Here is a 14053-nt window from a genome sequence, read left to right on the forward strand (position 1 = left end):
GGTCTAAAAGGTATAGCCAAATCCGTGAAAGGAATCAGAGCTTTGCATGAGGGAGATACATTGCTTAATTTACAATAATTTCTAACATTTTGTAACAGCTTTTTATAAGCTACGCCAGCCGACGTTTAAGTCCTGCTCAGGATAAATAGTGTGTGACTCGTAAGGAGCTTCTTACCGTGGTATATTTTACAGACAAATTCAAGCATTATTTACTTGGACAAAGATTCCCTTTGAGGACAGATCATAGCTCCCTTACTTGGGTCTACCGTTTCAAGAGCCCACAGGATCAACTTGCACGCAGGCTAGAACAGCTCAGTCAATTTGACATTTTATTCCAGCATCGAATTGGAAAAGACCACTGCAACGCTGACGCACTATCCCGATATCCAGAGACAAGTCATGTTTGTGACTGCTACAAAGCAGGAATGGACCCGCTAACATTGCCATGCAATGGCTGCCAACACTGCAGCAAACTGCACACACAATGGGAAAAATTTGAAGCAGACGTTGATGATGTCCTCCCAATAGCCACGAGAAAAATTGCAACAGTTAACTCAAATGATAACACAGATAGTCATTGTACATGGATAGAGGGTTATTCGCGCATGCAACTTCAAGAGGAACAACTTAAAGATTCAGTCACTAAGAACTTAATTGAATTGATGAAACACGGACCTCCAGAACGCAACCACATAGTTAAAGAGCGTGTGCAGTTTACAAGAAAAGCACGAAAGCTAGCCGTGCACCAATGCAAAATTATCAGACTGATGCACCAATGGACAGCATACAGCTAGATATTCTCGGACCATTACCCAAATCCCGCCGAGGAAGCTAATATGTCTTAGTTCTTGTGGACCAGTTCACAAAATGGACAGAAGCCTATCCGTTTGCAGAAACAGTGGTCAGAGGATTCTTCTCTCGTTTTGGAATACCATTAGAAGTCCACACGGACCGAGGTAAAAATGTCGATTGTGGCTTAATGCGACGACTAGGACAACTACTTGGATGGGCAAAAACAAGAACAACACCTTACCACCCTAGTTCAAACGGGCTAGTTGAAAGATTTAACAGGACCTTGATACAAATGATGAGATGTTTTGTCAGTCAAAGTCAAGATAATTGGGATGAACATCTGTATTTATTAACAGGTGCATATCGGAGTACACCTCACACAAGCACTGGACTGACACCTAACCGACTTATGTTGGGTCGTGAGGTACATCTCCCGCAATAACTTATTTTTGGAATGCAAGGGAAATATGAAGACTATATTGATAGATTATCTTCTTTTTTACAGAAATGTCACGAGTTTGCAAGAAAGTCCTTTAAAAAGAAATTATCAGAACATCAGAAACGACTACATGATCTCAGAAAACATGAGCATACGTTTGAAACAGGAAATCTTGTCTACGCTATAGATACGACAAAGAAAATAGGGAAAAGCCCAAAGCTCCAAGCTCAATGGAAAGGACCTTATGTGATGAGAAATGTTTAGATTAAAGTTTTATATGAAATCGGTAATCAAAAGACTACAACTATGTTGCACCATGATAGACTTAAGCCAGCTATGTTTGATTCAGTACCTCTATGGATAACTCGCCAGCAAAAAAAAACTTAAAAACATTGAAGCAGATGTGCTTGATATCCAAGAAGTAGAAACTTGCCTACAAGAAATTCTTGAAAATGAAGTATCAGACTTGGATGAGGTAAGCGTGAATGATTCAAATGTGTCACCTGGGCCGCGGACCGAGTATCCAGATTCGGTTGGGACTGTGAATGAGAACGATAGGCAATCACATGAATGAGTTGCCGTAATTTCAGATGAGTATGATGATGGGTTTACTGATGATGAACCTGACAGTTTAAGGAAAGAGAATTTAGGATTACAAGATCAAACCATCATTTCATTTGATCAGACCATAGAGTTTGGATCCGAAAATTCAATCAAGGATTCAAAAATACAAAATGCCGAAACAGAACAAAAGGAGATTATATCACTTGATTCGGGGACACTGAGTCCAGTCTCAAGTGGTAGTAAGACAAATGTAATCGTAACCAAGTTGACAGAGTCTCTCAATGGTGCCATAATTCCAAAGATTTAAACTAAGACGGATGACAGTTCAGATTCCACTGAGTCGAGGACACAAGCTCGTGGCTCACATGTAAATTATCAGATGACGAAAGAAGAGCACCCACCTTAGATCAGTAGATATGGACGCAAAAAAAACCAAAAACATTACGTTTCAAAGATGGACAATAAACATTGTGCAAAAATTTGAAAAATCCTTATTGAGAACTGACTTTTTATAAAGAAAAGGGGGAATAGTGTAACAGTTATTGGGTTCGGGAGTGTATACTAGTTTTTATGTTGTTCATTCTATCACAAAGTTTGAGTACTGCAGACGTCTTTTCGTCACAGCCAAGCATTTGTTGATATCTTCTATTTGTGGTCCCATATAGCACCCAAGTTACTAAAGAAGTGCTTTAGGCATCACAATATCTTAGTTTAACCCCAGAATATTTGTTAAATCACAAATCTCATATCATATTCATTAAAAAAAACTCTTAAATTAGAAACAAAATAAAACAAATCTTTTATTGACACAAACAAAATCACAATAATTGGCAAGGCCCATATTTCGAGCTGAATATTTCAGTACATTAAAACAATGAATACAGCATAATTAAATATGTTATAATTAAGAAGGTTAAATCTCATTTCTATATATATATTATATACCAGACATTTATGTATATACGTGATATAAGAACTTACTAGTAATGCAACTTTTAATATTTAGCTGATTTTCACTACAATATGTAGGAAGTATATTTAATTAATTAATAGTTTTAAAGTTTATTCTGTAGTTTAAATATGATGAAATTTGGCTTAACCAATTAAATAACAACAAACCTGGCATGGTGCAAAGAAATGAATTAAGAACCTATAGATTATTTTTAAAATAATATTGGCCTTGAAAAATATTTACTGTAATTGTAAAACATTAAATTAGTTAACCTGAACTTAGAATTAGACTGACCATGAACTTGAAATAGAAAAAAGGAAGACATAAAGTAATACCCCACTTACAAAAGATTGTGTAAATTATGGATTAATGACATTGTTGATGATGAAATTCATTTCCTCTTCAATGTCCATCACTTTAATAAAACTGAAAGGTCCAGTTTCATTTTAGATTTATCCTCTAAATTTTCTAATTTTAAAACTCTAAATGGCCAATCAAAATGTGAAAGGTTGATGTCTAATAATGCTAACGAAGATCCATTTGTTAATAGCATAATGATGGATCTTCATTAACTTGTGTTCACTCACTCATTATCTTTGAGAATATATACTGTGTTTGTTGTCTCCCTTCTCCTATATAGTTTTTGTTAAATTATTGTCATGTATTGTAATTTCAAATAGTTCAATGAAAAAGGTCACCACATTTTATTATTTGTCTTTAATTTAAACTGTAATTGTACTGCTCCTCGGAGCATCTTGGTTAACAAATAAAATTTTTTGTTGTTGTTGTTGTTCTAGAACCAGGAAATAAAAATTAAAAAACCAAATTATCTTGCAATGGAACAGGTGAAACTAATATTATGATATCAAAGATCAAAAGATCAACGCGTTTTTTACTTTGTGTAAACCTGATTTACTCTCTTCTATTCCGGTCAGTCTATAGACTTCTACTGAAAATAAAATATACGATGACTCTACTTTCGTTTTTAAAAAAGATGTAGCTTGAAAGATATGAGTTAGGACCAAAATTTTCAATAAATACATCTACAAAGAAGTACTTAAATAAACTGAGTGTAAATATATTAACTGACCTTGAATCTAAAATTGAATTGAATCTGTCAAGGCAGAAATCGTCAAAAGTGATTGTGCATTTAGGAAATGTTAACAAATATTAACCACACCACGGAAGTCGCTATGCCGGGGATTATTAATTTATATTAATTAGTAAATAGTTCCAGGCCATGCCAACGTAGAGGAATCGTAGAAGAAATTGTCTCCGTTGAAATTGTTCAAACATCCCATAGAGAAAGTTCAAGGATGATTAATATTATTGACCATTTAGTATATGGCTGTGTTCTAAGCTACATGTACATGCAAGTCATAAATAATCATAATTTGTTGAATGAAATCAAATCTTAAACTACTATAATAATGGGTGCCGTAGGTTGGTTTGCTATATATATATCGGAATTTTTAGAAATGATTTCTTGACACGATTTTTTTGGTTCATAATTGTAAAAAAATACCAAATAAAAGGACAATTTAGTCTAAGATGAGTAATAAAATGAATAACTATTCTACTGCAGTGGTGGACCCGGAAATTTTCAAAAAGCGGGGTGCACTTATTAACTAAGAGTCGTCCCTCAGTGATACATTATAAAATCATCCAAACTTGTCCCACAAACGGGAGAACACCGCCCCTATATCTGCTTCTACACTGCCTTAGTCTGGGAAGAGTAAACTGAACGAATAATATTGTGTAGCGAAAAATCAGAATGGAATGAAAGAAGTAACTTGTGGAAAGCCCGAGACATGGGCCAGTATACGTACTTGAACCTATATTCTATTCGATACAAGTATATTATAACCACAAGTTATTAGATGGAGGATGCCTGTCATAACGTTGTCACATCTTTATAATGTATAATAATATAATATATTTATTATCAAATAGTATTATCCTTTAAGGCAGACAAAACAGCTGAGCTGAAAGGTACACCGTCGACTTGCCCAGATATAGTCGACGAGGGAAAGCATATAACATCGACTATACCGAAAGCTATATTTTTCCGATTTGTCCGAGGTCACGTGCCCGTCTTGGACCGGTGCGAATCACGGCGCACGCGTGGTCCAACATCCACGATTTCAGGGAACCGAGTTGGTGTTCGAATCTCGTAGAGGGAAGAACAAAATTCTGCATCTTACATTTTTCTAGCCAAATTTCAATTTTGAGATGAATTTACATATCTATAAAACTATATATTAGAAAGGTAAAGTATATAAAGACTAGCAATGAGAATAGGGACAGCAAGTTTAAAATAACCATGCAATGCTTTATATAAAAAAAATGTCAATATATTTATTCAACACAAAATAAATTAAATCATAACGAATGTATTTTTGCTTTATTTGATACACTATATTTATTTATGTATGATTCCTTGAAACATTTGAAACTTAATCTGCTCCTTGCAGTAGTGAACTTTAATTATACACATTTAATTCTTATATGATTTGCATATTAGGCAATACGTTGAAGTCGACGTTGACCGAACTTCTTTTCTTAACTAATGTAAACAAGATGACGGCGATAATAACACCGACGGTACTAAATATATTTTCACTGCACGTTTATCGTCAAATAAAATAATACACAAAAGCATTCGTTTAAAATGATAATAAGAGTTTTGCAGTTTACTTTTTATCAGATAGCATATTTCATTGAGTACATATTTTTGCGTTAACCAACAAATATGTTCATGCGCCAGGCCTATTCAATGATATAAATATACAGTTTACGTATGATAGAGGCAACGAGTGTGGAAAAATATATTCCCTATCTCCAATATTAAGGAATTATAAGGATTAAACGGCCTTTTAACGGAATTTATTTGTGTATAAACTGGACAAAAGTCACTCACAAAGATATCATAAACGTCCTTGGGACTTTTATTGGCTTGTGAGTGAAATGGTCTAGTTTATACACCAATAAATTCCTTTAAAGGTCGTTTAATCCTATACTATGCAACATCATTTGGAAAATTAGAATGTCAATAAAGACATTATCTCGGAAAACGATCAGAAAAACAACGGATGTCATTTAACTTATATCCGGGATATAATCAACCTATTATTGTATAATTATAGGACATATATATGTGTCCGGTTATATGTCAAGCTCAGGTTATTACTTAATGTAGATAAACTAAACCTCTGGACGTACTGTGAGTAAAACTTAATGTCAAGCTCAGGTTATTACTTAATGTAGATAAACTAAACCTCTGGACGTACTGTGAGTAAAATTTAATGTCAAGCTCAGGTTATTACTTAATGTAGATAAACTAAACCTCTGGACGTACTGTGAGTAAAAATAATGTCAAGCTCAGGTTATTATTCAATGTAGATAAACTAAACCTCTGGACGTACTGTGAGTAAAATTTAATGTCAAGATCAGGTTATTATTTAATGTAGATAAACTAAACCTCTGGACGTACTGTGAGTAAAATTTAATGTCAAGCTCAGGTTATTACTTAATGAAGATAAACTAAACCTCTGGACGTACTGTGAGTAAAATTTAATGTCAAGCTCAGGTTATTATTTAATGTAGATAAACTAAACCTCTGGACGTACTGTGAGCTAAATTTAATGTCAAGCTCAGGTTATTACTTAATGTAGATAAACTAAACCTCTTGACGTACTGTGAGTTAAATTTAATGTCAAGCTCAGGTTATTACTTAATGTAAATAAACTAAACCTCTGGACGTACTGTGAGTAAAATTTAGAAACTACTATTTAGTTCGACTTAAAATATCTGAAAAAGTCTAATTTTTGGCAATAAGAAAAAAAAATTATCTTTAGTCCCGGTATTTTAATAGCACAAATCGAAGAACACACATTGGGGATCTAGGAACTGTTGTCTGTAATTCAAACAATTGTTTAATAAGGAAACAATGGCAATTCTAAAAATGGTACAAAACAAATCCAGTTCTTTCCTGTTACCAAAGTGAATCAATTTTAAAAAGTTTCTAATGGGAATAAGGAATAAGTATATCCTGCAATAGTTTATCAAATGCCAATTATTGATTTTAGCATTTGCAATACAAAAGATTTAGAAATATACTTAAATATAGTCAGATATGTCGGTAACATGTCAGAGTTGGTAACAAAAAGGATTTTTCTGCTTAATTTTAAAGTTTAAAAAAAAATACATCATTTTAGATTGGTCACAATTTTGAGATGAATTTACATATCTATAAAACTATATATTAGAAAGGTAAAGTATATAAAGACTAGCAATGAGAATAGGGACAGCAAGTTTAAAATAACCATGCAATGCTTATAAAAAAATGTCAATATATTTATTCAACACAAAATAAATTAAATCATAACGAATGTATTTTTTGCTTTATTTGATACACTATATTTATTTATGTATGATTCCTTGAAACTTAATCTGCTCCTTGCAGTAGTTAACTTTAATTATACACATTTAATTCTTATATGATTTGCATATTAGGCAATACGTTGAAGTCGACGTTGACCGAACTTCTTTTCTTAACTAATGTAAACAAGATGACGGCGATAATAACACCGACGGTACTAAATATATTTTCACTGCACGTTTATCGTCAAATAAAATAATACACAAAAGCATTCGTTTAAAATGATTATAAGAGTTTTGCAGTTTACTTTTTATCAGATAGCATATTTCATTGAGTACATATTTTTGCGTTAACCAACAAATATGTTCATGCGCCAGGCCTATTCAATGATATAAATATACAGTTTACGTATGATAGAGGCAACGAATGTGGAAAAATATATTCCCTATCTCCAATTTTAAGGAATTATAAGGACTAAACGGCCTTTTAACGGAATTTATTTGTGTATAAACTGGACCAAGTCACTCACAAACATATCATAAACGTCCTTGGGACTTGTATTGGCTTGTGAGTGAATTGGTCTAGTTTATACACCAATAAATTCCTTTAAAGGTCGTTTAATCTTATAATATGCAACATCATTTGGAAAATTAGAATGTCAATAAAGACATTATCTCGGAAAACGATCAGAAAAACAACGGATGTCATTTAACTTATATCCGGGATATAATCAACCTATTATTGTATAATTATAGGACATATATATGTGTCCGGTTATATGTCAAGCTCAGGTTATTACTTAATGTAGAAAAACTAAACCTCTGGACGTACTGTGAGTAAAATTTAATGTCAAGCTCAGGTTATTACTTAATGTAGATAAACTAAACCTCTGGACGTACTGTGAGTAAAATGTAATGTCAAGCTTAGGTTATTACTTAATGTAGATAAACTAAACCTCTGGACGTTCTGTGAGTAAAAATTAATGTCAAGCTCAGGTTATTACTTAATGTAGATAAACTAAACCTCTGGTCGTACTGTGAGTAAAATTTAATGTCAAGCTCAGGTTATTATTTAATGTAGATAAACTAAACCTCTGGACGTACTGTGAGTTAAATTTAATGTCAAGCTCAGGTTATTACTTAATGTAGATAAACTAAACCTCTGGACGTACTGTGAGTTAAATTTAATGTCAAGCTCAGGTTATTACTTAATGTAGATAAACTAAACCTCTGGACGTACTGTGAGTAAAATTTAGAAACTACTATTTAGTTCGACTTAAAATATCTGAAAAAGTCTAATTTTTGGCAATAAAAAAAAACAAAATAAAATCTTTAGTCCCGGTATTTTAATAGCACAAATCGAAGAACACACATTGGGGATCTAGGAACTGTTGTCTGTAATTCAAACAATTGTTTAATAAGGAAACAATGGCAATTTTAAAAATGGTACAAAACAAATCCAGTTCTTTCCTGTTACCAAAGTGAATCAATTTTAAAAAGTTTCTAATGGGAATAAGGAATAAGTATATCCTGCAATAGTTTATCAAATGCCAATTATTGATTTTAGCATTTGCAATACAAAAGATTTAGAAATATACTTAAATATAGTCAGATATGTCGGTAACATGTCAGAGTTGGTAACAAAAAGGATTTTTCTGCTTTATTTTAAAGTTTAAGAAAAATATTACATCATTTTAGATTGGTCATAATTGGAAGATAACAGCAAACAATGTCATTTATCCTTTGAAACTGTATTTGCAAGATGAAAAACCTGCCTAGGTAATGAAAAATTCTAAAATAAATTCCTTTCTGTTACTATCTACTATACTAGAATTGCACAATGTTCTCTGCTGTTATCAAAAGCAAAAAAACTATTTTTTTATTTAATATACTGTATATTATTTTGAAATTATTTGATATGTTGGTGATAACTTATATTAAATGAAATGGTTGGCATATAGTAGATTAACTTTTCGATTCTTCAGTGAAATTGTCTTGAAAGGAATTACGCGATAGTTTTTGTCCTTTTTATCATATTACATGTAAGTGTATTTCCTGTGACATATAACTTTTAAAAAGATGATATAAATACACACTTAAAAATATTCTCAGAAAGTGTAAGAAAAGGCTATAACAGGATAGAACACCAATAAGTATTTTTCTATAAATTCTTACCTTGGATGGGCTTGAATTTTCGAACCTAACCGCCTTTCCCACTATTTCTTTGTACTAATACATTCAGGAAATGATGCTCTTCACAATACATAATGGGAAAATAACTCTTGGTATTGTAAACGCTTCCACAGGTAAAACAAAACCCAGTGGTAACAGGAGGAAAATCACCCCTGGGGACTCATTTTTTTCACTTAAAATTTGCAAAATTTTATTACATGCTATTATAGTTCTAATATAAAAGACAAATGAGGGGCAAGTTTATTATATAATATATCATATATGAGAGAATCGGACGCCTGGTTAATTAATTTGGATATTATTTGATGATTTAGTTTTCAAAAATACACAGGGGACAACATTACTTTAGGGGGCGGGGGGGGGGGGGGGAACATTTTAATTAAAAAAATTTATTGGAAGAAATATAAGAATGATAAAATTTTCAAAAAAGATTGTTGAATAAAAAAATAAATGCTGGTGAAGTGCGAGACATGGAAATTAGACTTTTTCAGATATTGTCTCTTGTATAATGTGTTGTGTTTTTTCTTTTTTTTTTTTTTTTTTTTTATAAAATTACATTTTTACAGTCGATCGTTCTAATGTTGTACTGTTACCCCACTGTCCTATGTTTAGGGGGGGGGTTGGGATCCCGCTAACACGGTTAACCCCGCCACATTCTGTATGTATGTGCCTGACCCAAGCCAGGAGCCTGTAATTCAGTGCATGGTTGTTGATGTGTTACATATTTGTTTTTCGTTATTTTCTTGTGCATAAATGAGGCCGTTAGTTTCTTCGTTTGAATTGTTTTACATTTGTCCTTTCAGGACCTTTTTTGCTGACTATGCGGTATGGGGTTTGTTGAAGACCGTACGGTGACCTATTATTTATAGTTGTTAATTTCTGTGTCAATTGGTCTGTTGTGGAGAGTTGTCTCATTAGCAAATCATACCACATTTTCTTTTTTATATGTATATTTATTTATTTCTTTTATACACGTTTGGTACGTAGATGATCGTAGATATAAAAATCTGTTTAACTAATGCAAAAATGGTTCACATGTTATATATGTTTTTGTATGCAGGAATTTGAGGCTGAGTTATGAATTAACATTTGTCTTTTACCATTGATTTTATAATGAAAATGACGCCTTTTGACACCCCTCTCCCTCTCTTTGTTCTTATTCTGTCAAAATGGAATAAAATGGTCCAATGTATGAAACTAAATAATTTTCAATCTAATTAAATTTATTGATCTCTAATTTCGTTTTCTATATCTGAGTAGTATAACGAAATCAGAGATCAGTATTTCAATTAGGTTGAATCATTTTAACACTTCCTCCCCCTGTTCTGTAAATGGAACAGTTCAATTAAAATCTTTCATTTAATATTCGTTTCAGTTTGTTGAAGTGTTTGTCACACAAAGATAAGACAGTAGTAACGGATATTCGAAAAATATGTACTATCAACTGCATTTTTTAATGGTTTTCTTTGGACTTTTACACACAATAGTGGAAAGTAGAGGTAAATTAGTAATTCTCTTATTATTAACATGGTTACTGTATTATCTGTTACTGGTAGTAAGCAGAATATTGTACATAAACAATTTATAATAATCATGTGATTTTAAGACTTGAATTTTATTTCAAGAGTGCATGAACTTTAAGCGGTGCAGAACTAGGACGGATATGTATAATATAGTAGAATTTATCTGATACCAGAAGGTTTGCTTTTCATAAAGACTATAGTTTACACGGGTTAAAACCCCTGCAAATCCGTTTTTACGTTTCGCCTTATTATATTATTAGTGTCGGTGTCTAAAGAGAACCCAGATATACATGATATTTGCATGAAAGAATCAAAATATGAAAATCTCTGACTATTTTCGTAATAAGAACCGTTAAGAATTAAAATAAATGTGATTATTTGTTCTTTAAAAAGGGGTTACTTAGGACTGGTTAGCGCTTGTAATGAAAATACATTTTCGAAATACACGTATGATGCATCTAATTAACTGTTGGTTTTTTTTATCATAATTATTGTGTTTTACATGCAATTAGCGTTCGTATTCTCTGATACATGATACGTTCTCAGAAGTTTGTTACTAGAAGTCATAAATAATATATGAATATTTAAAAAAAATAATTATATATTTAGGAGTAACAGTTATAAATCAGTGCATCAGTACCTTCATATTGTAGATACTAAAATGAATATGGTGTTGAGAGCCTTCATGAATAAACGAGCAGTGAACGTTAAAACTGAAAATCATTTGCCTCCGACGCCACCACCAACTACAATGCCTCCGACGCCACCACCAACTACAATGCCAATGATAACCATGCCACCAGGATGTGTTTATAGAGGACAAACATATCGTTTTGGTGAGATGATTGAACAGGGGCAATCAGGAAACTGGTGCCATTTCACAATGTGTGACCATTCAGGGCAAATCATATATGGGGATGATTTCCACTGTTCTACAACATTACCCCCAATAACAACATTACCACCAACCCCAACACCACGTGGGTGTTTCTTTGAAGGGAAACATTACCAACTTGGGGAACAAATATCTAGCGGACATTCCGGAAACTGGTGCTATTTTTCAATGTGTGACCATTCAGGTCAAATCATTCATGGTAATGACTTTAATTGTTTGACAACATTACCACCAACCCCAACACCTCGTGGGTGTTTCTTTGAAGGGAAACATTACCAACTTGGAGAACAAATATCTAGCGGACATTCCGGAAACTGGTGCTATTTTTCAATGTGTGACCATTCAGGTCAAATCATTCATGGTGATGACTTTAACTGTTTGACAACATTACCACCAACCCCAACACCTCCGATAATACATATAGGCTGATCTGTTCAATAATAAACTTCGTCGTTTTTACGTACACCTCCGATAATACATATAGGCTGATCTGTTCAATAATAAAATTCGTCGTATTTACATATATTTTCGTTTAAAAAAAGAAAAATATTTAAAACAACAGGGGGGGGGGGGGGGGGGGGGGCGGAGACAGTCAATTTGTAAATTAAGAATAAGCGGTCACTCTTTAAACATTGAGATAGACAGACATTAAAAAAAAACATATAGAAAGATCTGAGCGTCTTTGTTCAAATTGCATACTTTTTAGGTTCATTTTTATGTTAGAATGCCCTGATATTTAAAGGGAAGATTTTTTTTCAATACATTTCTTACAATTGATATAATTTAAAAAAAGAAAATCTTCTAAATTTGTATGGCCCTTGACCCAAGAAAATGTAAAGTCTTATGGAAAAACTGGACTGTTATATTTGTGACTGTTTTGAACTAAGTCAAGTTAATGATTTGAGAATGACATATAATGTAATTTTATTCTTTTATTCACAATATATATGTGGTTTCTGGCTCTGATTCTGACCAATGCTAAATATATATTTACATGTGACTATTATTGTTGTTGTTACTTATTATGTATCTGATGTTATGCCCTTCATGTGCCCTGTAATTTGGGAAACAAAAATATTTTATTCTTTCCTATTCATACACCTCCGATAATACATATATAGGCTGATCTGTTCAATAATAAACTTCGTCGTATTTACATACACCTCCGATAATACATATATAGGCTGATCTGTTCAATAATAAACTTCGTCGTATTTACATACACCTCCGATAATACATATATAGGCTGATCTGTTCAATAATAAACTTCGTCGTATTTACATACACCTCCAATAATACATATAGGCTGATCTGTTCAATAATAAACTTCGTCGTATTTACATACACCTCCGATAATACATATATAGGCTGATCTGTTCAATAATAAACTTCGTCGTATTTACATACACCTCCGATAATACATATATAGGCTGATCTGTTCAATAATAAACTTCGTCGTATTTACATACATCTCCAATAATACATATAGGCTGATCTGTTCAATAATAAACTTCGTCGTATTTACATACACCTCCAATAATACATATAGGCTGATCTGTTCAATAATAAACTTCGTCGTATATTTACATACACCTCCAATAATACATATAGGCTGATCTGTTAAAATAATAAACTTCTTTGTATTTACATACACCTCCGATAATACATATAGGCTGATCTGTTCAATAATAAACTTCGTCGTATTTACATACACCTTCAATAATACATATAGGCTGATCTGTTCAAATAATAAACTTCTTTGTATTTACATACACCTCCGATAATACATATAGGCTGATCTGTTCAATAATAAACTTCGTCGTATTTACATACACCTCCAATAATACATATAGGCTGATCTGTTCAAATAATAAACTTCTTCGTATTTACGTACACCTTCAATAATACATAAAGGCTGATCTGTTCAATAATAAACTTCGTCGTATTTACGTACATCTCCAATAATACATATAGGCTGATCTGTTCAAATAATAAACTTCTTCGTATTTACATACACCTTCAATAATACATAAAGGCTGATCTGTTCAATAATAAACTTCGTCGTATTTACGTACATCTCCAATAATACATATAGGCTGATCTGTTCAAATAATAAACTTCTTCGTATTTACGTACATCTCCAATAATACATATAGGCTGATCTGTTCAAATAATAAACTTCTTCGTATTTACGTACATCTCCAATAATACATAAAGGCTGATCTGTTCAATAATAAACTTCGTCGTATTTACGTACATCTCCAATAATACATATAGGCTGATCTGTTCAAATAATAAACTTCTTCGTATTTACG

At 32.5% G+C, this 14053-nt stretch overlaps 1 protein-coding gene across 4 annotated transcripts in view; it reads left to right on the forward strand.

Moving 5' to 3' along the window:
* LOC139485375 (uncharacterized) overlaps positions 1 to 12739 on the forward strand; it is a 41158-nt gene extending 28419 nt beyond the window's left edge. The window contains exons 1-3 of one of the 4 annotated variants that reach the window (XM_071269822.1): positions 5882 to 5970; positions 10696 to 10819; positions 11497 to 12739. In XM_071269822.1, the coding sequence (XP_071125923.1) occupies positions 10753 to 10819; positions 11497 to 12167 (738 nt within the window). In that variant the 5' untranslated portion in view covers positions 5882 to 5970; positions 10696 to 10752 and the 3' untranslated portion in view covers positions 12168 to 12739. Of the gene's footprint in view, positions 1 to 5881; positions 5971 to 7871; positions 7961 to 8259; positions 8369 to 10695; positions 10820 to 11496 lie in introns of those variants that run through there. The other 3 variants (XM_071269821.1, XM_071269820.1, XM_071269819.1) reach the window with 3 other exon arrangements.
* Positions 12740 to 14053: the final 1314 nt, after the last annotated feature.

Source organism: Mytilus edulis, chromosome 8 (genome assembly GCF_963676685.1).
Source record: "Mytilus edulis chromosome 8, xbMytEdul2.2, whole genome shotgun sequence".
NCBI lineage: Eukaryota > Metazoa > Mollusca > Bivalvia > Mytilida > Mytilidae > Mytilus > Mytilus edulis.